Source organism: Salmo trutta, chromosome 31, assembly GCF_901001165.1.
Source record: "Salmo trutta chromosome 31, fSalTru1.1, whole genome shotgun sequence".
In the NCBI taxonomy this organism is placed as follows: Eukaryota; Metazoa; Chordata; class Actinopteri; order Salmoniformes; family Salmonidae; genus Salmo; species Salmo trutta.
The window spans coordinates 36,099,139-36,125,794 of record NC_042987.1 but is presented as its reverse complement, the minus strand read 5'-3'; the positions used below and the strand labels follow the sequence as shown (position 1 = coordinate 36,125,794).

Sequence of the window (26,656 nt, the reverse complement as noted above, 5' to 3'; positions counted from 1 at the left end):
AAAAGGAAACGTCATGCTTCGTGGTAGTGACTGCTGGAGTGATGGTAGTTGTGGTAACGCATTTAAAAAACGTTAAAAAAAAACTGCAAGTCAATATCCTGATATCAGTATGACCGATACTAGATATTGGTGGCAGGTAGCCTAGTGGTTAGAGCGTTGGACTAGTAACTGAAAGGTTGCAAGTTCGAATCCCTGAGCTGGCAAGGTGAAAATCTGTCTTTCTGCCCCTTAACAAGGCAGTTAACCCACTGTTCCTAGGCTGTCATTGTAAATAAGAAGTTGTTCTTAACTGACTTGCCTAGTTACATAAATAACTATCACCATGTTTAGTCATATTGAAAGGGATCAAATCCCTTTGAAATTGCAGAGCACCAAATTAATATTAAATTACTATAAATATTTAACTTTCATGAAATCACAAGTGTAATACATCAACATAAAGCTTAACTTCTTGTTAATCCAGCCACTGTGTCAGATTTCAAAAAGGCTTTACGGCGAAAGCAAACCATACGATTATCTGAGGACAGCACCTCGCATACAAACACATACAAAGCATATTTCAACCAGCCAGGTGCGACACAAAAGTCAGAAATAACGATATAATTCATGCCTTACCTTTGAAGATCTTCTTTTGTTGGCACTCCAAAATGTCCCAGAAACATCACAAATGGTCCTTTTGTTTGATAAATTCCTTTTTTATATCCCCAAAATGTCCATTTATTTGGCGCATTTCATTCAGAAATACACAGGTTCCAACTCGCCCAATATGACTACAAATGATCTAATAAGTTACTTGTAAATTTGGTCCAAACATTTCAAACAACTTTCCTAATCCAACCTTAGGTATCCTAAAACGTAAATAATCGATAACATTTAAGACGGAATATACTGTGTTCAATAGCGGATAAAAACAACGTGTAGCAAGCTCCAGGTCGCGCGCAAAACACAATAGAGTCCACTTGGCTTGACACTCACATTGAACAGCCCTACTTCTTCATTTCTCAAAAAAAAAACATCAACCAATTTCTAAAGACTGTTGACATCTAGTGGAAGCCATAGGAACTGCAACCAGGTGCCTCATAAATATAGTTTCCCATAGAAAACGAATTGAAAACACAGTGACCTCAATTAATTTTTTTCCTGGATGGTTTGTCCTCGGGGTTTTGCCAATAAGTTCTGTTATACTCACAAACATTATTCAAACAGTTTTAGAAATTTCAGAGTGTTTTCTATCCAAATATACAAATAATATGCATATCCTAGCTTCTGAGCCTGAGTAGCAGGCAGTTTACTTTGGGCACGCTTTTCATCCGGATGTGAAAATACCGCCCCCTAGCCCGAAGAAGTGAAAGAAACTTTATTCAGCTGCACAATCAATTTCACACACTTAAGGATGATTTTTGACATGAAATGCAAACCATGCTAATATTGAGGATGTTGTCATGGTATCGCTATCCCGGGCAATCCCATCTACTCGTAAGTCACAGCACTTCATAAACAATCTCATCTACTCGTAAGTCACAGCACTTCATAAACAATCTCATCTACTCGTAAGTCACAGCACTACATAAACAATCTCATCTACTCGTAAGTCACAACACTACATAAACAATCTCATCTACTCGTAAGTCACAGCACTACATTAACAATCCCATCTACCCGTAAGTCACAGCACTACATATACAAAGGATGGTGGTAATTGTTCAGAACCTGATTTGCAAATGTCAGAGAACAACAGAGTTCATATTGTGTTATTGAACCCGATTTATTAAAGTAGAATGAAGACGGACAAGGGAAACATTAACTACATAAACCCTATGGTCAGTCCATCCCTGGCACGATATCAATCAAGGACAAGTGGGAACCTGATTTGCAGAAGTCAGAACCAATTACAAGAGTTCACAAAGAGTTCAGCTATATAGAAATAAAGAAAGGTTGTTTCACGTTCCTCATAGTTCCTCATAGTTCCTCATAGTTCTTCATAGTTCCTTATAGTTCCTCATAATTCCTCATAGTTCCTCATAGTTCCTTATAGTTCCTCATAGTTCCTCATAGTTCCTCATAGTTCCTCATAGTTCTTCATAGTTCCTCATAGTTCCTCATAGTTCCTCATAGTTCCTCATAGTTCCTTATAGTTCCTCATAGTTCCTCATAGTTCCTCATAGTTCCTCATAGTTCTTCATAGTTCCTTATAGTTCTTCATAGTTCCTTATAGTTCCTCATAGTTCCTTATAGTTCCTCATAGTTCCTCATAGTTCCTCATAGTTCTTCATAGTTCTTCATAGTTCCTTATAGTTCCTTATAGTTCTTCATAGTTCCTCATAGTTCCTCATAGTTCTTCATAGTTCCTCATAGTTCCTCATAGTTCCTCATAGTTCCTCATAGTTCCTCATAGTTCCTCATAGTTCTTCATAGTTCCTTATAGTTCCTCATAGTTCCTCATAGTTCCTCATAGTTCTTCATAGTTCCTAATAGTTCTTCATAGTTCCTTATAGTTCCTCATAGTTCCTTATAGTTCCTCATAGTTCCTCATAGTTCCTCATAGTTCTTCATAGTTCTTCATAGTTCTTCATAGTTCTTCATAGTTCTTCATAGTTCCTCATAGTTCTTCATAGTTCCTCATAGTTCCTCATAGTGCCTCATAGTTCTTCATAGTTCCTCATAGTTCCTTATAGTTCCTCATAGTTCCTCATAGTTCCTCATAGTTCCTTCCGGCCTCCTAAATAGACTGAGACTGACTACCTCAAGACTGTGTCGTGAACTTTGGTCTTTTGCTCACCATAAGACAGTTACAATATATACAATCGCATATATACAAATTCTTTACCATGTATCATCATTTCATCCAGGTAAGCATGCCTGTGTATTATGAATGAGGTAAGCATGCACGTGTTTTATGAATTGGGTAAGCATGCCTGTGTATTATGAATGGGTAAGCATGCCTGTATATTATGAATGGGTAAGCATGCCTGTGTATTATGAATGGGGTAAGCATGCCTGTGTATTATGAATGGGCAAGCATGCCTGTGTATTATGAATGGGTGAGCATGCCTGTGTATTATGAATGGGTAAGCATGCCTGTGTATTATGAATGGGTAAGCATATACAAGTACTTAAAGCATTTAATCAGACAACTAAAAGATGTGCAACATGAAAATATTTTCTCACTTACATAGTGTAATTTATTGGTGGTCCCTAACTAGCCCCAGAGATAGGCTATCCAATGTCAAACCAACTTTGCCATGGTGGCACACTTGCCGACTGAAGCGAATTGGCGAAATAAGTTGGCTAGCACTAGCTAGCCTAGGTGACTTCAAGACCTGTTTCAAGTTGTCTAGAAGGTTGAGTGACTGTAACTGTGTGCTGTTTTGGCAGAGTTCTGATACACATAATGAATCTGAAAGTTTTTCAGTTTAAATTATTATACAAAATTCTTGCAACCAATAGAATGTTATATATATATGGGGGATACACCCATTCCAGCTCTGCAGATTTAGCTGCAAAGAGACAATCATTACCGCATTTGTTTTGATACTTGTCCATATGTAGCTTGTTTTTGGACGCAGGTTCAGGAATGGCTGATAGCTCCATTTACCTGGAGCTAACTCTGCAGATAGCACTGCTGGGTGATTTGAAAAGTCATAGTCAATCCATCAATAATATAATAATACTCTTAGCAAAAATGTTTATCTTTCATTTACAATCATTTACAATCATACAAAACTATGAGAATATAAAAGGTTCAGAACTTTTGTAAAACAGCACAGCACAAAATATATGGCAAATAGAAAATCAAAACTGGATGGTGTTCAGAGATAGATGGGAGGGGTTGAGGGTAGCTGAGGGATGGGACTAAAAACCAACAAAGCTGTTGTTGTCCATTAGTTTACTCCAATTAGGGGAGGGGAGGTAGGGTTAGGGGAAATTAATAAAGGCAAATATATATATTTTTAACACAGATATATATACTTGTATGTGTTTCTATATATATATATATACACAATTGAAGTCAGAAGTTTACATACACTTAGGTTGGAGTCATTAAAACTCGTTTTTCAACCACTCCACACATTTCTTGTTAACAAACTATAGTTTTGGCAAGTCGGTTAGGACATCTACCCTGTGCATGACACAAGTAATTTTTCCAACAATTGTTTACAGACAGATTATTTCACTTATAATTCACTGTATCACAATTCCATTGGGTCGGAAGTTTACATACACTAAGTTGACTGTGGCTTTAAACAGCTTGGAAAATTCCAGAAAATTATGTCATGGCTTTAGAATCTTCTGATAGGCTAATTGACATCATTTGAGTCAATTGGAGGTGTACCTGTGGATATATTTCAAGGCCTACCTTCAAATTTAGTGCCTCTTTTCTTGGCATCATGGGAAAATCTAAAGAATTCAGCCAAGACCACAGAAAATAAATTGTAGCCCTCCACAAGTCTGGTTCATCCTTGGGAGCAATTTCCAAATGCCTGAAGGTACCACGTTCATCTGTACAAACAATAGTACGCAAGTATAAACACCATGGGACCACGCAGTCGTCATACCTGTCACGACTTCCGCCGAAATTGGTTCCGCTCCTTGTTCGGGTGGCGTTCGGCGGTCGACGTCACCGGTCTTCTAGCCATTGCCGATCCACCTTTCATTTTCCATTTGTTTTGTCTTGTCTTCCCACACACCTGGTTTCAATTCCATCATTACATTTTGTATATTTAACCCTCTGTTCCCCCCATGTCCTTGTCCGAAATTGTTTATTGTAGTGCTTGTGCACGTTATGCTGGTGTGTAACAGGTTTTGTTTACACATTGATTTATTGTTCTGTTTACAGTGGTTTTATTTATTAAATTGTAAATCAGTTTTTGCTCTCCTGCGCCTGACTTCTCTGCCGCCAGTACGCACCCCCTACAGAATTCCGGACCAAACTTATGGAGTCAGCAGGAGCAGGTTCTCCGGGTATAGGGGTGGAGGAGCGCATCCGGGAGAACGCAGCAATGCTCCACCATCTTGGCACCGCCATGGACCGTGTTGTCCAGACAATGGACCGCTGGGAGAGACAGGGAGTTCTTCCAGCGCCGCCACCAGCACAACCGGGGTCTCCACTACGCGCCCATCCTTCTCCTGGACCCAGTGGGATTCGTCTCTCCCTTCCCCAGGAATACGATGGGATGGCTGCGAACTGCCAGGGGTTCCTGTTGCAGCTGGACTTATACCTGGCAACCGTTCACCCGGCTCCTTCGGGCCGTGAGAGGGTGTCCACCCTCGTCTCGTGCCTCACCAGGAAAGCCCTGGAGTGGGCCAACGCCGTGTGGAGAGAGGGAGATGCGGCGTTGGACCAGTTTGAGGAGTTCACCCTCCACTTCCGGCAGTGAACGCCTCTTTCATCTGAGGCAGGGGACGAGGAGCGCCCAGGAGTTTGCCCTGGAGTTTCGGACCCTAGCTGCCGGCTCGGGATGGAACGACAGGGCCCTGATCGACCAGTATTGCTGCAGTCTGCACGAGGACGTCCGTCGGGAGTTGGCCTGCAGAGGCACCACCCTCACGTTCGACCAGCTGGTGGACCTGTCCATCTGGCTGGATAACCTGCTGGCTACCTGCGGACGTTCAGATCGTGGTCTGTTGGTTCCATCCCCCCGCACCCCCTCTCCGATACCCATGGAGCTTGGAAGGGCGGTGCGCAGGGAGACCGGAGGGGGTTCCAGCTCGTGCACCATCTGTGGCCGCAGAGGTCACACTGCCGGTCGGTGCCGGATTGGTTCCTCTGGGTATTGAGGCAGCAGGCAGGGCGCTCTGGCGTCACCCCAGGTGACCATTCTCACCCAGAGCTCTCTGTTGCACATATGTTTGCGTATGTCACTTTTCCTGAGTTTTTCCCGCATTCCCAGCATAAGGCGCTCGTCGCTTCAGGCACGGCTGGGAATTTTATAGATCGTTCGCCCATAGTTTAGGGATCCCCATTGTTCCCATGGCTGTGCCCTTCCCCGTTCATTAGGGTCAGGGTTGATTAGGGAGGCCATCGCTCCTCTGGGCATGGTGACGGAGGGGGGTCACAAGGAGAGAATTAGTCTCTTCCTTATTGACTTGCCTGCGTTTCCCGTGGTGCTAGGCCTACCCTGGTTAGCTTGTCATGACCCCACTGTTTCTTGGCCACAGAGGGCTCTCACGGGGTGGTCGCAAGAGTGCTCGGGGAGGTGTTTAGGGGTTTCCGTTGGTGCTACTATGGTGGAAAGTCCAGACCAGGTCATTCCCCCTGAATATGCCGATTTGGCTCTCGCCTTCTCCAAAAAGAAGGCGACTCAATTACCACCCCATCGACGTGGCGATAGTGCGATAAATCTCCTGGTAGACGCTGCACTTCCCAGGAGTCATGTGTATCCCCTCCCACAGGCGGAGACGGAGGCTATGGAAACATATGTCCCTGAATCCCTGCGTCAGGGGTACATTCGGTCCTCCACTTCCCCCGCCTCCTCAAGTTTCTTTTTTGTGAAGAAGAAGGAGGGAGGTCTGTGCCCGTGTATTGACTATCGGGGTCTGAACCAGATCACCGTGAGGTATAGTTACCCGCTACCGCTCATAGCCACAGCGATTGAGTCAATGCACGGGGCGCGCTTCTTCACCAAACTAGATCTCAGGAGGGCTTACAACCTGGTGCATATCCGGGAGGGAGACGAGTGGAAGACGGCTTTCAGTACCACCTCAGGGCACTATGAGTACCTCGTCATGCCGTATGCGTTGATGAATGCGCCATCAGTCTTCCAAGCCTTTGTAGACGAGATTTTCAGGGACCTGCACGGGCAGGGTGTAGTGGTGTATATTGATGACATTCTGATATACACCGCTACACGTGCCGAGCATGTGTCCCTGGTGCGCAGAGTGCTTGGTCGACTGTTGGAGCATGACCTGTACGTCAAGGCTGAGAAATGCCTGTTCTTCCAGCAGTCCATCTCCTTCCTAGGGTATCGCATTTCCACCTCAGGGGTGGAGATGGAGAGTGACCGCATTTCAGCTATGCGTAATTGGCCGACTCCCACCACGGTAAAGGAGGTGCAGCGGTTCTTAGGGTTTTCCAACTACTACTGGAGGTTTATCCAGGGTTTTGGTCAGGTAGCGGCTCCCATTACCTCACTACGGAAGGGGGGGCCGGTACGTTTGCAGTGGTCAGCTGAGGCAGACAGGGCTTTTAGTCACCTGAGGGCTCTGTTTACCTCGGCTCTCGTGCTGGCCCATCCGGATCCCTCTTTGGCGTTCATAGTGGAGGTGGACGTGTCCGAGGCTGGGATAGGAGCTGTGCTCTCTCAGCGCTCAGGTACGCCACCGAAGCTCCGCCCCGTGCCTTCTTCTCGAAGAAGCTCAGCCCGGTAGAGCGAAACTATGACGTGGGGGACCGGGAGCTGTTGGCTGTCGTCAAGGCCTTGAGGGCGTGGAGACGTTGGCTTGAGGGGGCTAAACACCCTTTTCTCATCTGGACTGACCACCGCAATCTGGAGTACATCCGGGCAGCGAGGAGACTGAACCCTCGCCAGGCAAGGTGGGCCATGTTTTTCACACGTTTTGTGTTCACCCTTTCCTACAGACCAGGCTCCCAGAACGTGAAGGCATACGCATTGTCCCGGCTGTATGACACAGAGGAGCGGCCCATGGATCCCACTCCCATACTTCCCGCCTCCTGCCTGGTGGCGCCGGTAGTGTGGGAGCTGGACGTGGACATTGAGCAGGCGTTACGTGCAGAGTCCGCTCCCGTCCAGTGTCCCGCTGGGCGTCTGTACGTCCCATCTGCTGTTCGTGACCGGTTGATCTATTGGGCCCACACGTCACCCTCCTCCTGGGATCGGTTGGACAGTGCGCTGTTTGAGGTGCTGGTGGCCTACCTTGGCTAAGGATGTGAGGGTTTATGTTTCCTCCTGCTCGGTGTGCGCCCAGTGTAAGGCTACTAGGCACCTGCCCAGAGGGAAGCTACACCCCTTACCCATTCCACAACGGCCTTGGTCGCACCTATCGGTGGATTTTCTTACCGATCTTCCCCCCTCACAGGGTAACACCGCGATCCTGGTCATTGTGGATTGGTTCTCTAAGTCCTGTCATCTCCTCCCTCTGCCCTGTCTCCCTACGGCCCTACAGACTGCGGAGGCCTTGTTTACGCACGTCTTCCGGCACTACGGGGTGCTTGAGGATATAGTGTCTGATTAAGGTCCCCAGTTCACATCTAGGGTCTGGAAGGCGTTCATGGAACGTCTGGGGGTCTCGATCAGCCTTACTTCAGGGTTTCACCCTGAGAGTAATGGGCAGATGGAGAGAGTAAACCAGGATGTGGGCAGGTTTCTGCGGTCCTATTGCCAGGACCGGCCGGGGGAGTGGGCGGCGTTCGTGCCCTGGGCCGTGATGGCACAGAACTCGCTTCGCCACTCCTCCACTAACTTCTCTCCCTTCCAGTACGTACTGGGGTACCAGCCGGTTCTGGCGCCTTGGCATCAGAGTCAGACCGAGGCTCCTGCTGACAAATACACTCAATTAGTATTTGTTAGTATGTCAACTTCTGACCCACTGGGAATGTAATGAAAGAAATAAAAGCTGAAATAAATCATTCTCTCTACTACTATTCTGACATTTCACATTCTTAAAATAAATTGGTGATCCTAACTGACCTAAAACAGGGAATTCTTGCAAGGATTAAATGTCAGGAATTGTGAAAAAGAGTTTAAATGTATTTGGCTAAGGTGTATGTAAACTTCCGACTTCAACTGTGTGTGTATGTATATATATATATATATATATATACATACAAACTTTTGACTAGTACTGTGTATATGTGTATATATATATATATATAGTACTAGTCAAAAGTTTGGACACACCTACTCATTCAAGGGTTTTCTTTATTTTTACAATTTTATACATTGTAGATTAATAGTGAAGATATGAAAACTATGAAATAACACATATGGCATCATGTAGTAACCAAAAAAGTGTTAACAAATCAAGATATATTTTAGATTTTAGATTCTTCAAAGTAGCCAGCCTTTGCCTTAATGGCAGCTTTGCACACACTTGTCATTCTCTCAACCAGCTTCATGAGGTAGTCACCTGGAATGCATTTCACTTAACAGGTGTGCCTTGTTAAAAGTTAATTAATGGAATTTATTTCCTTCTTAATGTGTTTGAGCCAATCAGTTGTGTTGTGACGAGGTAGGGGTGGCATACATAAGATAGCCCTATTTGGGAAAAAGACCAAGTCCATATTATGGCAAGAACAGCTCAAATAAGCAAAGAGAAACAACCCATTACCTTTGCCCACATGACCTATTACTGTTATCCACATGACCCAATACCTTTGTCCACATGACCCAATATAAACTAGAAAAGGACATTTTCTAAAGAACATGTGTGTCTGTGCTTGCTTGTCTTGAAGTATTTATAGTTGTGATATAAGTTGTAGTAAGGATAAGAAACATTTGTAGTGGTACTGTAACAGTGGAAGTGGTAATGACTGCAATAGTAATTTTATTGGTAGTGACTTTGGTAGTAGTAGCAGTAGAATTAGCAGCAACAGAAGCAGTAGCAGCAGCAGCAGTAGAAGTAGAAGTCGCAGCAGTAGCAATAGTAGTATCAGTAGCAGCAGTAGTATCATTAGCAGCAGTAGTATCAGTAGCAGTAGTAGTAGTAGCAGTAGTAGCAGCAGCAGAATCAGTAGTAGTAGCAGTAGCAGCAGCAGAATCAGTAGTAGTAGCAGTAGCAGCAGTATTAGCAGCAGCAGAATCAGTAGTATTAGCAGTATCAGTAGTAGCAGTAGCAGCAGTAGTAGCAGCAGCAGTAGTAGTAGCAGCAGTAGTAGCAGTAGTAGTATCAGTAGTAGCAGCAGCAGAAGCAATAGTAGCAGTAGTATCAGTAGAAGCAGTAGCAGAAGCAGTGGTAGCAGCAGTAGTAGCAGTAGCAGCAGTAGTAGCAGTAGCAGCAATAGTAGCAGTAGCAGTAATAGCAGCAGTAGCAGCAGAATCAGTAGTAGTAGTAGCAGTAGTAGTAGCAGTGGTAGTAGTAGTAGTATCAGTAGCAGAAGCAGTGGTAGCAGTAGTAGTAGCAGTAGTAGTAGTAGCAGTAGTAGTAGCAGTAGTAGTAGCAGTAGTAGTAGCAGTAGTAGCAGTAGTAGTAGTAGTAGTAGTAGTAGTAGCAGTAGTAGTAGTAGTAGCAGTAGTAGCAACAGTAGCAGTAGTAGCAGCAGCAACAGTAGCAGTAGTAGCAGCAACAGTAGAAGCAGTAGTAGCAGTCGCAGCAATAGTAGTAGTAGCAGAAGCAGTAGTGTCAGTAGTAGTAGCAATAGTAGCAGTAGCAGAAACAGCAAAAGCAGTGGTAGTAGTAGCAGTAGTAGTGTAACCGATGTGAAATGGCTAGTTAGTTAGCGGTGGTGCGCGCTAATAGCATTTCAATCAGTGACGTCACTCGCTCTGAGACTTGAAGTAGGGTTTCCCCTTGCGTTGCAAGGGCCTCGGCTTTTGTGGCGCGATGGGTAACGATGCTTCGGTGGGTGTCAGTTGTTGATGTGTGCAAGGGTCCCTGGTTCGAGCCCGGGTTGGGGCGAAGAGAGGGACAGAACCTCCACTGTTACATTGGTGCCGTGACCCGGATCATTGGTTGCTGCGGAAAAGGAGGAGGTCAAAGGGGGGTGAGTGTAACCGATGTGAAATGGCTAGTTAGTTAGCGGTGGTGCGCGCTAATAGCATTTCAATCAGTGACGTCACTCGCTCTGAGACTTGAAGTAGGGTTTCCCCTTGCGTTGCAAGGGCCTCGGCTTTTGTGGTGCGATGGGTAACGATGCTTCGTGGCGTGTCAGTTGTTGATGTGTGCAAGGGTCCCTGGTTCGAGCCCGGGTTGGGGCGAAGAGAGGGACGGAACCTACACTGTTACAGTAGCAGCAGTAGCAGTAGCAGTAGTAGCAGTAGCAGTAGCAGTAGTAGCAGTAGCAGTAGCAGCAGTAGTAGTAGTAGCAGAAACAGCAGCAGCAGTAGTAGCAGAAGTATCAGTAGAAGTAGCAGTAGCAGTAGTAGCAGCAGTAGTATAGCGTGGTTCGTTCTGCGCTGTGCACTTTTAATTAGGACACTGCCACAACTGGAGGTCTGCTGGTTGGATTTTTTTTATTTGCCCTGCACACCAAGAGACAACACACAATATGTTAGCCCTTGGCGCAGTCACAGCTCTCAGGCACCTCGCTAGCTGAAGGTCAGGCAAAAGAGCGAACCAAAAAGAAATAACAGGTGCTGCATGCACACATCAGTGCACAACAGCACACAATACAAGGAAAATGATATACAACATAATTCGGACAAAATAAAAGACATACCTGCACACGAAGAGACAACACAAAATATTTTAGCCTTTGGCACAGTCACAGCTCTCAGGTACCTGCGCGAGCACATGGAAACTCACTCAAACACTGTCCCAAGTACTCACAAGTTACAATAGGTACCCTAGTTAGCGAGCTCGGTGAAACTTGTTAACATAAATTTTTATATTGTCCACATTGTAACAAAACTTATGGTTGCATAACAGCACATTGTGTAACATTACCACGGTTTTATGTTGAACAATTGCTGAGCCAAGGACAACATACCTCTCTAGCTGAAGGTCAGGCAAAAGAGAACAATAAGGGGGTATGGGAATACAGATAACCAGCGATGGACCAAACCAAAATATACAAAACTTTTACAATCACGTGTATGTACAATACAGATATGAAAAAGTGTTTGTACACCAAAAAATAACATTAGCTATGCAGCTGTAATTAAATTTAAAAAACACACTGAATTATTATTCTTATTATCAAATTATTAACACCCCATCTTGACCTGGCCTATTTGAACTGGTCCTTGTGTGCAACTTGGTGCATAATCAACAACATCACACTGCTACATTAGTAGTAGCAGTAGTAGAAGTAGCAGCAGTAGTATCAGTAGCAGTAGTAGCAATAGTATCAGTAGTAGTAGTAGTAGTAGCAGTAGCAGTAGCAGTAGTAGCAGCAGTAGTAGTAGTAGTAGTAGTAGCAGTAGTAGTAGTAGTAGTAGTAGCAGTAGCAGTAGTAGCAACAGTAGTATCAGTAGCAGTAGTATCAGTAGCAGTTGTAGCAGTAGTAGCAGCAGTAATAGTAGCAGTAGCAGTAGTAGCAGCAGCAGCAGCAGTAGTAGCAGCAGTAGTAGTAGCAGCAGTAGTAGTAGTAGCAGCAGTAGTATCAGTAGCAGCAGTAGTAGTAGTAGTAGTAGTAGCAGTAGTAGTAGCAGCAGTAGTAGCAGCAGTAGCAGCAGCAGTAGTAGCAGTAGTAGTAGCAGCAGTAGTAGTAGTAGTAGTAGTAGTAGTAGTAGCAGTAGTAGTATTAGTAGCAGTAGCAGCAGCAGCAGAAGCAGTAGTAGTAGTAGTAGTAGTAGTAGTAGTAGTAGTAGTAGTAGTATGAGTAGCAGTAGTAGTAGTAGTTGTAGTAGCAGCAGCAGTAGTATCAGTAGTAGTAGCAGTAGTAGCAGTAGTATCAGTAGCAGCAGTAGTAGTAGTAGTAGTAGTAGTAGTAGTAGTAGTAGTAGTAGTAGTAGTAGTAGTAGTAGTAGTAGTAGTAGTAGTAGTAGTAGTAGTAGTAGTAGTAGTAGTAGTAGTATCAGTAGTAGTAGTAGTAGTAGTATCAGTAGTAGTAGTAGTAGTAGTATCAGTAGTATTAGTAGCAGTAGTAGTATTAGTAGCAGTAGTATTAGTAGCAGTAGTATTAGTAGCAGTAGTATCAGTAGTAGTAGTAGTAGTAGTATCTGTAGTATCAGTAACAGTAGTGGCAGTAGCAGCAGCAGCAGTAGTAGTATCAGTAGTAGTAGCAGTAGCAGTAGTAGTAGTAGTAGTAGTATCAGTAGCAGTAGTAGTAGTAGTAGTAGTAGTAGCAGCAGTATCAGTAGCACTAGTATCAGTAGCAGCAGAAACAATAGCAGTAGTAGTCGTAGTAGTGACTGGTTTAGTTTGATTTATAACAAGAGTATTGCCGGAATTGTAGAGTTTTCTTTCAGCAAGCACACTAATGATGTGTGTATGTTAGGCTGTCCAGGTGATCCTGGGGCTGTTGGACTGTGCTCAGGAGGACCAGGCCCATCTGGACTCAGAGGAAATATGGGGCTCATGGGTCTACCAGGTAACACACACAATGACACACTGACACAAACACACACACACAATGACACACACTAGGCTTGGGTGACATTTATTTTATTTAGAATTTAAAAAAATTTGGGGGGGGGGGGGGGGGGGGGGTTTGGTGTACCCTGAAGCTCGGAGGGTGCGTGCTACGCCACTTCTTATAACTATACGTTAACTATCTAATATTTGTGGCAAACAAATTATCTCCGACTCAGGGCTCCAGCTATGCATTTGGTTTGCTAACTTGCTAGCTATGTGGGTATCTTGCAATATCAATCTTCTTGGTTACGGCAGAGATAATCAATCCCCTCCTGGATCACGATCCCTGCTTCCTAAATGTGTTTTGTGCGGCAACATTTTTTGGGGGGGGTGTTATTTTATTATTTTTTACGTTTGGAAAAAAATAGCGGCCCTTGTATTACTGTAATACTGTATATACCCCAGTATGGTACAGGAACGGTATGAAGGTATTCAAATCTGGATAGCGCCTAACCCTAACACACACACAAACACAACCACTGAAACACACACACACACACACACACACACACACACACACACACACACACAGATACGCATACACTCACACACAAGCACAACAACATTTGACTATTCAATAGTCTTCTTGTATGCTGCATGGTATAACAACTTATGATATCGTATTGAAAAGGGCTCAAATGAATTAAAAGCCGATTGATGATGTTCTTACTGTTCGTATTCAGTTGTGTGGATATGATTTGAAGTTTCCATGGATTATAGGTTTTTACTGTTATTGAGTTGTGGGGATGTGATCTCGTAGGTCCCCATGGAATAAAGGGAGGCCCGGGTTCCAATGGAGACCCAGGAGTAGACGGTATGCCCGGTCCATGTGGGCCAAAAGGAACTAAAGGAGAGTCCAGTTGTGCAAAACCAGGCCTCCCAGGATCACCTGGACAGAAGGTGCAATCAACAAACAGAACCACAGTCTATTACCAGCAATTGAAATCACTGCCACTGTGCAACACAATACTGTAAAACTACCGTCACCATTTAAACACCATGTGACTATTACCTGACTCTGATAACACTATTGTCTGTCTGTCTGTCTGTCTGTCTGTCTGTCTGTCTGTCTGTCTGTCTGTCTGTCTGTCTGTCTGTCTGTCTGTCTGTCTGTCTGTCTGTCTGTCTGTCTGTCTGTCTGTCTGTCTGTCTGTCTGTCTGTCTGTCTGTCTGTCTGTCCCACTCACTCGTTCTCTCTTTCGCTTTCTCTCTTTCTTTCCCTCTCTCTAGGGCGAGCCAGCCTTGTATAACAAACATGACTCCAAAGGAATGAAAGGCTCTCCTGGTTACGCAGGTCCTCCAGGCTCCCAAGGACCCTCTGGAGCCAAAGGAGACCCAGGACATCATGGACATCATGGTTATTACCACTGAAACACTGATTAGTATGATGAGGACTGTGTGTTGGGCTATCATGTCACATGACCTCGATTGTAACCTTTTCAGAAATGAGGATTTGACCAAAAATGAAAGCAATTGTCTGAGGATGGTGCAGGAGTGTGGTGCTGGAGAATGGTGTTGGACAATGGTGATGGAATGTGGTGCTGGAATGTGGTACTGGAGAGTGGTGCCAGAGAATGGTGCTGGATTTGTGGTGCTGGACCATCTGACATAAAAAGAAAAGGGGACAGTGATGAAACAACGTTTAATAAAGGTTAAATTCAGGTCATAAATGTTTAAAACACAGGGCCCTTAATTATGATAGTTGTTTTGATAGATGACCATGATGATGGTGATGATTGTGTACATTTCTCTTACTGTCTTTTTCTGTCTCTCTCTATTTCTCTCTCTTCACTGTGATCCAGGAGCCCGAGGTCCTGCCGGCCAACCAGGTACTGATGGTCCCCCAGGCCCCCCAGGACTCCCTGTGTCACATGGAGCTCCAGGTCAGAACATCACTAAGGTTTATTCAGGAAATATATAAATGAAAATACAGTATGTTCAAAAGTATGTGGACACCTGCTCGTCGAACATCTCCTTCCAAAAATCATGGGCATTAATATGGAGTTGGTCCCCACGTTTGCTGCTATAGCCTCCACTCTTTCCACTAGATGTTGGAACATTGATGAAGAGACTTCAGCCACAAGAGCATTAGTGAAGTCGGGCACTGAAGGGGTGTCCACATACTTTTGGCCATGTAGTGTATGTCTCCATGTGTTTGGGGTGTCTAACCATGTCCCCTTTCACAGGACAACCAGGGTTACCTGGCCCTCCTGGTCCCTATGGTCCTAAAGGTAACCAGGGTCACGATGGCATTCCTGGACCTGCTGGTCAGAAGGGAGAGACACGTAAGACAGACAAGTTGACTTCTTCTTGAACTGTCAGAGTAGTTCTTTTAGTTATAGGTCTTCCCTGTGGCTCAGTTGGTAGAGCATGGTGTGTGCAACGCCAGGGTTGTGGGTTTGATTCCCACGGGGTGCCAGTACAAAAAAAATAAAAAATAAAAAATGTATGAAATGAATGCATTCACTACTGTAAGTTGCTCTGGATAAGAGTGTCTGCTAAATGATGTAAATGTAAAATGTTATAGTAGTACAGTTGATTTCTGAAACAATAGATTGTTCTAAACCAGAGTATTGAGATATACAGAGATAGCAAGATAGTCTACTTGAATTGTCTCTGGTGAATTTGTTGCACTTAAACTGAGTTTGCACTTATCAGAGGTTGACTGAAGTGCTGAAACACAAGATGTAATAATCTAGCAATGTAAGACATGTCTTGTCTTTCTCCCTCTTTAGTGATTGTGAGATCAACTCCTGGCCCACGTGGAAAGAATGGACTGCCAGGTGACTCCCTGATGGATGGAATTATTCCTATACCTTCAGAAATACAACACATACCATAACTTGCCACAAACATAGCAAGAGATTTATCTGGCTAACATTTGTTTGATTGTTAACAAAGATAATTGAATTAGCTACCATTGATTCTGTTTATGGCTAGAACTGATTTGATTGGCTATAATTTATTTCCTGTAGGTCCAAAGGGAGATGTGGGTTTCCCTGGCCCCACTGCTCCGGGGCCCCCAGGGTGTCCAGGAGATCAGGGCCACCGAGGCAACGAAGGACCCCAGGGTTCTCGTGGGAGGCCAGGGTTTGGTGGTGTTTGTGTCAACGGGCTGAAAGGAGATGCTGGTCCCCAGGGCAGCCCTGGAAGCCCTGGTGACTTTAACTGAAAATGTATCAGTTAGTGCTGACACAAACTATACACTTAACTCAGAATTCAATCTCTATCCTTGACTCTTACTGAAAGTCTATAGGCCTGTTTCCCAAACACAGATAAAGCCTACTTCTGGATAGTGAAGAAAATAATGAAAGTTATTTTTAGTCAAGGTTGAAGGTGTCCGCATGCTTCCCAGACTAAACAGTTTGGAATTCTTTTTGTGACGTTTTTGTTTGTTTTGGACTTCGGTAAGAGTTTTGCCGGGCACACAACATTTTTCTCGAGGCATGCCGAAGTTGGTAGCCGAAGTCAAGTTGGTAACCGAAGTCGGTAGCCCCTTCGTGCGTGATTGGTCAACAGTAGGGATTCTTCAATAAAGTCTTTGTTGTCATTCAATGAGAGACGACTAGTTTTCATTCACATTTTTTTATTGAGAAATACTGCACCAAATATCTTAGTTAGATGTAAAATTGTGTGACTAAGATCTCATTGGCAAAAATGTCAAACTGAATGACAGATTTGTTGAGATATCTTAGATTAATAAAAAAAAATATATGAAGTGTAAGCTGGCTACGGCTTCTCAAAATGTACAAACAGTACTATTGCCACTTTTTTTCATTTTTTTTAAGTGAACGTCTTTTAAGGGAGTATGCGACCACACTCGTTCGGTTCGCCTAGCTGAGTTGGAACTGAAGCATGCTGACGCCTTTAGACTCAATATCCCAAGATCTAAATCAACAATTGTCCCTAAGGTTGCAAAATTCCAGGAACTTTCACTAAATTCCCTGGTTTTCCCAAAATCCCGGTTGGAGAATTCCCAGTACCAGGATTTCTGGAAAACCAGGGAATTTATTGAACGTTCCCAGAATTTTGCAACCCTAACTGTCCCTGATTCACTCAAACTCTTATTCCTGACTAACAGAAACTCAATAGTTATTTTTTTTTACCTTTATTTAATCAGGCAAGTCAGTTAACAACAAATTCTCATTTACAATGACGGCCTAGGAACAGTGGGCTAACTGCCTTGTTCAGGGGCAGAACGACAGATTTGTTTTACCTTGTCAGATCAGGGATTCAATCTTGTAACCTTTCGGTTACTAGTCCAACGCTCTAACGATTAGGCTACCTGCCGCCTCGTTATGCCGCCCCGTTATGACTCAATGACTTAGTTGACTCAGTAAGTCAAATTCTGACCCTAACTCAACCTCTCCCTGATTGCTATTCTACATCAAAACATTGAAATGATGACTTGTACTGGGGTCTTTCTGTCCTCAGGACAGAGGGGTCCGCAGGGACAGCCAGGGTCTGGAGGCTATGAATGTAAAGGGGACAAGGGAGACCTGGGCGCTCCAGGGGGCAGAGGCTTGGACGGGCCCACAGGGGACCTCGGACCTCCAGGGCTACGGGTGAGTCACTCCACTGAAGAATACAAGACTAACTAAATGTTGCTTATGTTAGAACGTGCCTTGAATGCTGAAAAAGATAGATGTTATAAGTAATACTGTGTATAATTTGAAGTCTATGGAGTTATTGCTTTATTTTTACCCCCTAGGGACCAGGAGCCATCCCTGGACCTCCAGGACCAATCGGTTCCCCAGGTCACTCTGGAACCCCAGGAGTCCCCGGTAATCTTATTTTATCCACAATCTTCTGCATTTTCTTTCTTCAGAAAACCAAACCTGTCATTATATTATAGTGTTGTGTACACCAAACCTGAGTATAGTGTTGTGTACACCAAACCTCCCATTACAGTATAGTGATGTGTACACCAAACCTGCCATTACAGTATAGTGATGTGTACACCAAACCTGCCATTACAGTATAGTGATGTGTACACCAAACCTGCCATTACAGTATAGTGATGTGTACACCAAACCTGCCATTACAGTATAGTGTTGTGTACACCAAACCTGCCATTACAGTATAGTGTTGTATACACCAAACCTGCCATTACAGTATAGTGTTGTGTACACCAAACCTGCCATTACAGTATAGTGATGTGTACAGCCAGGAGTTTCTTCTAAACGCTTGCCCTGTCCATGAAGAACTCTGGGCGCTGGTTCTAGTTCAAGCACGTGTGTGTGTGTGTGTGTGTGTGTGTGTGTGTGTGTGTGTTTATTCAGTGTCTCTTGATGAACTGTGTTGTTTTAGGTGAAATGGGTGATCCTAGTTATAACCCCGGTCCGAAAGGTACAAATGGATCCAAAGGCCGGCCAGGACCACCAGGTCAATATTTAACACTGTCAAATTAAACACTGACAACTCAATATTTAACACTGAAAAGGCAACATTTAACTGTCAACATCTAACACTGACAGCTCAACATTTAACACTCAACATAAAAAAAACTGACAACTCAACATTTAACACAATCAACATTTAACACTGGAAATTCAACATTAAACACTCAACATTCAACACTGAAAACCATTGAGTCTATATTTAATTAATCAATGCAACGCTAAATAGTATCTTTAACCCAATTTGTTCTAAAGCAGTTAGTCAAACCTACTCAAAGATTTGTTTATGCACATATACAGGTGGTCCGGGACTTGACGTGCCAATGAGACCCGAAAAGGGGGATCCAGGCCCACCCGGTTACACCGGCAACCAGGGACCTCCAGGTCCCAGTGGGTCGCCAGGACAACCAGGATTAACAGGTTCTGTATTCTTTCTTCATGTGGAACTACAAGCCACATGGCCACCGTGATTCATTTCATCCAAACGGCATATACTTTCTTACTAATGAACTATTCTATGCGGGTAAAAGTGAAGGCTATGCCATGTCTTAGCTACGGGCACCACATGCTAACGTTAGCACAATGAGTCTTAGCTACGGGCACCACATGCTAATGTTAGCACAATGAGTCTTAGCTACGGGCACCACATGCTAAAGTTAGCACAATGAGTCTTAGCTACGGGCACCACATGCTAACATTAGCACAATGAGTCTTAGCTACAGGCACCACAGGCTAACATTAGCACAATGAGTCTTAGCTACGGGTACCACAGGCTAAAGTTAGCACAATGAGTCTTAGCTACAGGCACCACAGGCTAACATTAGCACAATGAGTCTTAGCTACGGGCACCACATGCTAAAGTTAGCACAATGAGTCTTAGCTACGGGCACCACAGGCTAACATTAGCACAATGAGTCTTAACTACGGGCACCACAGGCTAACATTAGCACAATGAGTCTTAGCTACGGGTACCACAGGCTAACGTTAGCAGAATGAGTCTTAGCTACGGGTACCACAGGCTAACGTTAGCAGAATGAGTCTTAGCTACGGGCACCACAGGCTAATGTTAGCACAATGGGTCTCAATAGCTCCTACTTTAGTTTTGGCTAAATCCATTGCTAAATTCAAGTTGCCTTCTCCCTGCCAGGGCCCCCAGGTCCTGAGGGTCAACAGGGACACAGCCCTCTCGGCCTGCCTGGCTTCCCCGGACGCAAGGGAGACAAAGGATCGCCAGGACTGACAGGTACAGTTGAAGTCGGAAGTTTACATACAGCTTTGCAAAATACATTTAAACTCAGTTTTTCACAATTCCTGACATTTAATTCACCACTTTATTTTTATTTTTTACATTCACCACTTTATTTTAAGAATGTGAAATGTCAGAATAATAGTAGAGAGAATGATTTATTTCAGCATTTGTTTCTTTCATCACATTCCCAGTGGGTCAGAAGTTTATATACACTCAATTAGTATTTGGTAGCGTTGCCTTTAAATTGTTTAACTTGGATCAAACATTTTGGGTAGCCTTCCACAAGCTTCCCACAATAAATTGGGTGAATTTTGGCCCATTTCTCCTGACAGAGCTTCTGTAACTGAGTCAGGTTTGTAGGCCTCCTTGCTCACACAAGCTTTTTCAGTTCTGCCCACAAATTTTCTATAGAATTGAGGTCAGGGCTTTGTGATGGCCACTCCAATACCTTGACTTTGTTGTCCTTAAGCCATTTTGCCACAACTTTGGAAGTATGCTTGTGGTCATTTTTTTCTGAGGTCTTGGCTGATTTCTTTTGATTTTCCCATGATGTCAAGCAAAGAGGCACTGAGTTTGAAGGTAGGCCTTGAAATACATCCACAAGTACACCTCCAATTGACTCAAATGATGTCAATTAGCCTATCAGAAGCTTCTAAAGCCATGACATAATTTTCTGGAATTTTCCAAGCTGTTTAAAGGCACAGTCAACTTAGTGTATGTAAACTTCTGACCCACTGGAATTGTGATACAGTGAATTATAAGTGAAATAATGTCTGTAAACAATTGTTGGAAAACATTATTGTGTCATGCACAAAGTAGATGTCCCAACCGACTTGCCAAAACTATAGTTTGTTAACAAGACATTTGTGGAGTGGTTGAAAAACGTGTTTTAATGACTCCAACCTAAGTGTATGTAAACTTCCGACTTCAACTGTAGTTATGCAAATGTAAATGAATGTGTGCACCTGTCTGTGATTCTAGTGGTAACATTCGTCTTTGTAGATGTTTTTTCTATCCTTTGTCTAGAACAAGTCATTTTACAACGTTGACCTTGTTGAACAAGATGCAAACAGTTGGAAAACATGTATTTTATGTAAGTGTTTTTGCTCGAGCAGGGCCACTGGGCTACCAGGGGTTTCCAGGTCAGAAGGGTCCTCTTGGCCCACGGGGCTGCAGCACGGCAGGCCTGGCTGACAGTTTCCTGCTGGCCCGACACAGCCAGACCATCAGAGTGCCTGACTGCCCCCAAGGCACCACCCTCATCTACTCTGGATACTCTCTGCTCTTCATCAATGGCAACAAAAGGGCTCACGGACAAGACCTGGGTAATGGAGTATGGAGACGCATAATCAATTCATCTGAGACATAAACACACACTTGAGTTGGTAGACTTTACATTCACACACACATATACATACACACACACACACACACTGTCACAACACCAAAATAAACTATGCACAGATGTATTATTTATACCAACATTTCAAATGTTGGAGATAGAGGGTGTAAAGGTGTCAGAGGGCGTAAAGGTGTCAGAGGGCGTAAAGGTGTCAGAGGGCGTAAAGGTGTCAGAGGGCGTAAAGGTGTCAGAGGGCGTAAAGGTGTCAGAGGGCGTAAAGGTGTCAGAGGGCGTAAAGGTGTCAGGGGATGTAAAGGTGTCAGAGGGTGTAAAGGTGTCAGAGGGTGTAAAGGTGTAAGTAATATGGCGGAACTCCCAACAAGCCTATCAGTAGGCAAGGTGGAGTTATAATACCATGTGGGCTAATACCTATCCAATCCCTTCAGATCTACAGTGTCTCGGGGCCACGATAAAGGTGTCATTTGGGGTGAATGAGGTGCTAAAATTGTGACTTTAGCCTTCTTTGATGACCTCACCACTGTCCCCCCAGGCTCCATGGGCAGCTGCCTGCCTCGTTTCTCCACCATGCCCTTCCTGTTCTGTGACACGAATGACACTTGTCGCTACGCCGCACGCAACGACTACTCCTATTGGCTGTCCACGGAGAAGCCCATGCCACACAGCATGGACCTGATCAGAGGAGACGAGATCAGCAGCTACATCAGCAGGTACACAGCCCAGAGAGAAAGGACTCACACACACTGACTCACACACACACTGACTCACACACCCGGTATGTTAATTTCATCATTTGTAGTGCTTTTTTAAGTCTAGGATCTGTATAGTTATAACGAAATAACAATTTACAGTAACTCATGTCTGGTCAATGATTAAATTAACCTCCATGCAGCCAAATGTTCTATGACAGTCTGGAACCCCAGGAGTCACACACACACACTGACTCAAACACACACTGACTCACACACACACACTAACTCAAACACACACTAACTCACACACACACTAACTCACGCACACAAACATACTTGCAGGCCAAAAAATACAAGGTCTCTGCAGTTTGCAATCTTCTTTATTTTGGAACACGTTCCGACATGTTTCACTGAAATGACACTGCGTGCGTGTGTGTGTGTGTGCGTGCGCGTGCGTGTGCGTGCGTGTAATTAGGTGTTCAGTGTGTGAGGGCAGTTCCAATGCCATGGCCATCCACAGCCAGACTGCCCGGCTCCCAGACTGTCCTGGTGACTGGGAATCCCTGTGGACTGGATACTCCTTTGTCATGGTAACAACCTAGCCTGATGGAACCATCCTGACCTTTGTCATGGTAACAACCTAGCCTGATGGAACCATCCTGACCTTTGTCATGGTAACAACCTAGCCTGGTGGAACCATCCTGACCTTTGTCATGGTAACAACCTAGCCTGGTGGAACCATCCTGACCTTTGTCATGGTAACAACCTAGCCTGGTGGAACCATCCTGACCTTTATCATGGTAACAACCTAGCCTGGTGGAACCATCCTGACCTTTGTCATGGTAACAACCTAGCCTGGTGGAGCCATCCTGACCTTTGTCATGGTAACAACCTAGCCTGGTGGAACCATCCTGACCTTTGTCATGGTAACAACCTAGCCTGGTGGAACCATCCTGACCTTTGTCATGGTAACAACCTAGCCTGATGGAACCATCCTGACCTTTGTCATGGTAACAACCTAGCCTGGTGGAACCATCCTGACCTATTTCACTTCACATATCAGTCTGGCATTGCTCTTCATTGATACATTTTGTGCATATGTCTGTAGTGAAGGGCATTATTCAAAATGTACTTGTCTGCGATTGGATCACCTTCAACCAATCAGAGGACTGCCTAATTGGTTGTAATTTATAGGAAATGGCCAGACTGATTCATGAAGTGAAACAGAATGGTGAATGATGCGATCAGGCTGGTTCCACCAGGCCACTAACAATCTGCTCCCTGTATTACACATATCCATATATACTGTTTAATATCTGTACAGTATATGTGTAAATTGATAAATGCGATTGATATGAATGATAATGATGTGAATGATAATGATGTGAATGATAAGGATGTGAATGATAAGGATGTGAATGATAAGGATGTGAATGATAAGGATGTGAATGATAAGGATGTGAATGAATGATAATGATGTGAATTAAATATCATAGTAGCAGCGTATGGAGCGGAGTCCATTGTGCCATCATTCAAAACTCAGTCTAACTAACTCTCCTTCTCTATACTGCTCTACCCCTCACCACTTCAAACCCCCGCTTTCTTTCCATCCGTCGCTTTCCATCTTGTCATCGCCTTTCTTTTTCCCTTTCTCCTCACCTCTCCTCATTTTCTATACTCCTCTCCTCCTTTCCATTCCCCATTGCTTCCCATCTCTTTTCTCTTCTCCATTTTCCTCCACCTCTCTCCTCCACCTCTCTCCTCCACCTCTCTCCACCACCTCTCTCCTCCACCTCTTTCCTTTTCTCCCAGCAAACAGGTGCGGGTGCTGAGGGGTCGGGCCAGCCCCTGGGCTCCCCAGGCTCGTGTCTAGAACACTTCCGCCAGGTCCCCTTCATCGAGTGTCACGGCCGGGGAACCTGTAACTACTTCCCTGACTCCTACAGCTTCTGGCTGGCCTTGCTCGACCCCAACCACATGTTCAGGTTAGAATAATCTCAGCGGAGACTGATTCAGTGTGTGTGTGTGCATGGTGGGGATGGAGGCCTGCAAAGTGTGTGCAGACTTTTGTTCTAGCCTAGCTCTAACATACATGAAATGTCCATCTATCTATGCCTAACCTAATCTATCAATACTGTATCATATTCTGTTTTGTTCTATGCTATACTCAACTATACTATACTATACTATACTATGTTGGATTTCATTTGAAGTTGTAGACTTCTTGTGTTTTACGATGTATCTGTCAACTCTAATGGTATAATACCCTGTATTTTAAAGCACAGTATACAGTAATACTGTTGTCAGATTGAACTAAACCATATGTCATGGTACTACTCTAAATATAGCCTACTTTCCTTACAGTGCATACTTTACTGATCTAGGATCAGTTTTGCCTTTTAGATCATAATGAATCAAATGATATGGAGTGGGCGGACATGATCCTAGACCAGCACTCCTACTCGTTAATGCTTTGTGAATATGGGCCCTGTTCTGTGTGCTCTCCCCCCTGCAGTAAGCCTGTGCCCCAGACGGTGAAGGGACGTCTTCTAGAGAATGTCATCAGTCGCTGCCGCGTATGCAGGAAACCATGAAGCAATGGTAGTGCATTATAACCCACATTCAGCCTCAGGCAGTGCAAAATGAACCATTACTTTGATGGATTTAACAATGATAATAATCATATTGAAATGTATTTATAATTGGGTGTTCTTTCAGACAAATCCAGCTAGGCTCAAGCAATCACTCAAAATATTTGCAACATGTAAGATACTATTTGCAAACTGGTATGGTTCCCCAGTCCAAAAGACACGGCTGAATTATTCCGGATCAAGACTGCCGTGTTTATTTAAGATACCTTGGAACTACTGTTAACATCACCTTCTGGGTTGTAATTATATTGAGCCCTTCATGACTTGCACTGAGGACCACACACATGTGATTTTAATGTAACTAAGTGGTTTTATAAAGTCTCAAGCACTATACTGTATATAGCTATTGTGTTTGTCTCTATTAACATGTATATTTGATCATGTGTCTCGGGTAATTCCCTTCAACATAGGTGCTCTCTCACAACAACAAAAAACGTGTTTTTTTTTGTGTTTTGTACATTTTTTTTATTACAATGGTTGGATAATTCCAAAGAAACATTCACTCGGAGTTGCGTCTGTGTAATTGCTTGAGTTTAGGTCTAAATGCCATAACATTTTCTTCGCAGACAATCTGCATTTTTACATTTACCTTTTAGTCATTTAGCAGACGTTCTTATCCAGAACGTCTTAGTCAGTGCATTCATCTGAAGATAGCTAGGTGAGACAACTAACCATATATCTCAGTCATAGTAAGCACATTTCTCCTCAATAAAGTCTAACTATACTCATTTCCATGAATAATTGCACGTCTCTTCTCCCCTTGTCATGTCTCTTCTCTCCTTGTCATGCTGTCAGGGTATTGTACTGTTAATGAGTGGGTTAATACACCCCCCAGGCCCACTGAAGCCCATTCCCCCCAGTGGAATAACTTTGATCTGAGGATGCCGGATCATCTTCATTCATCTTTATGACCAATCACAGTAGTTGGCGTTAGCCTGCATTATGCTGTTATGAGAGGTCAGACCCAATTACTTGAGCATGAACAACACAACTGAAAGCTTGTTTTGATGTTTACCGTTGCTTGAAAATAAAATGGTGACATATGGCAAACCTCATTGACTGGCACTAGATTTAAACATTATTGACTAATTCCAAACAGACCTTGGAACTCGCTTGACCAGATGGATATTTCTAAGGAACTTGTGTAAACGTGAAATGACCATCTAGATGACATGGACTATTCAGTGGGAAAGAGCTCCATCGTACAGCCCTGACATCATTAAGATTCTATCACACATGAGTAGGTTACACATCACTTTGGTTGGCAGGGAAACCGCCTTCATAGCGAACTGAGAGAACAGGTCTGAGCAGGACATCCTATGTTTGAACAGGTCTGGACAAGACATCCTATGGAAATAACAAATGATGTGAATGTGTGCAGTCAGTGTACTAGTGAAAGCTGGCTATAGCCGGTAGCTAATGGGAAAACACATGCGTCTGTAAGTCTACATTCACTTTCCACAGAATACTGTTTTGTTTCCAAAATGTAATTCTACATCACAATTTACTGTTCAGTAAGAGACTAAAAGACCAACATCCTGCTCCTGAAATACAACATTCTCTCTTTGTTAACTTCCACAGTCACAATCCCTATTACAAGAATCCTCTCATTTCCTAAATTAAAAGGTCAAACCACTGGAGCTGTCCATGGTGCTGAAGGCCAACACACTGGAGCTGTCCATGGTGCTGAAGGTCAACACACTGGAGCTGTCCATGGTGCTGAAGGTCAACACACTGGAGCTGTCCATGGTGCTGAAGGCCAACACACTGGAGCTGTCCATGGTGCTGAAGGCCAACACACTGGAGCTGTCCATGGTGCTGAAGGCCAACACACTGGAGCTGTCCATGGTGCTGAAGGCCAACACACTGGAGCTGTCCATGGTGCTGAAGGTCAACACACTGGAGCTGTCCATGGTGCTGAAGGTCAACACACTGGAGCTGTCCATGGTGCTGAAGGCCAACACACTGGAGCTGTCCATGGTGCTGAAGGTCAACACACTGGAGCTGTCCATGGTGCCGAAGTTCAACACACTGGAGCTGTCCATGGTGCCGAAGGCCAACACACTGGAGCTGTCCATGGTGCCGAAGGCCAACACACTGGAGCTGTCCAT

General features: G+C 44.2%; 1 protein-coding gene across 1 annotated transcript in view; it reads left to right on the top strand.

Annotated features, from left to right (window-relative positions):
- LOC115170125 (collagen alpha-5(IV) chain-like) overlaps positions 1–26,143 on the top strand; it is a 48,001-nt gene extending 21,858 nt beyond the window's left edge. The window contains exons 34-50 of the mRNA XM_029726443.1: positions 13,058–13,150; positions 13,955–14,094; positions 14,425–14,551; positions 14,997–15,077; positions 15,381–15,479; positions 15,930–15,977; positions 16,170–16,352; positions 17,629–17,759; positions 17,906–17,978; positions 18,505–18,579; positions 18,894–19,013; positions 19,741–19,836; positions 20,958–21,167; positions 21,735–21,912; positions 22,370–22,484; positions 23,707–23,879; positions 24,410–26,143. Coding sequence (XP_029582303.1) covers positions 13,058–13,150; positions 13,955–14,094; positions 14,425–14,551; positions 14,997–15,077; positions 15,381–15,479; positions 15,930–15,977; positions 16,170–16,352; positions 17,629–17,759; positions 17,906–17,978; positions 18,505–18,579; positions 18,894–19,013; positions 19,741–19,836; positions 20,958–21,167; positions 21,735–21,912; positions 22,370–22,484; positions 23,707–23,879; positions 24,410–24,488 — 2,021 coding nt within the window. The 3' untranslated portion in view covers positions 24,489–26,143. The remainder of the gene's footprint in view (positions 1–13,057; positions 13,151–13,954; positions 14,095–14,424; positions 14,552–14,996; positions 15,078–15,380; positions 15,480–15,929; positions 15,978–16,169; positions 16,353–17,628; positions 17,760–17,905; positions 17,979–18,504; positions 18,580–18,893; positions 19,014–19,740; positions 19,837–20,957; positions 21,168–21,734; positions 21,913–22,369; positions 22,485–23,706; positions 23,880–24,409) is intronic.
- Positions 26,144–26,656: the final 513 nt, after the last annotated feature.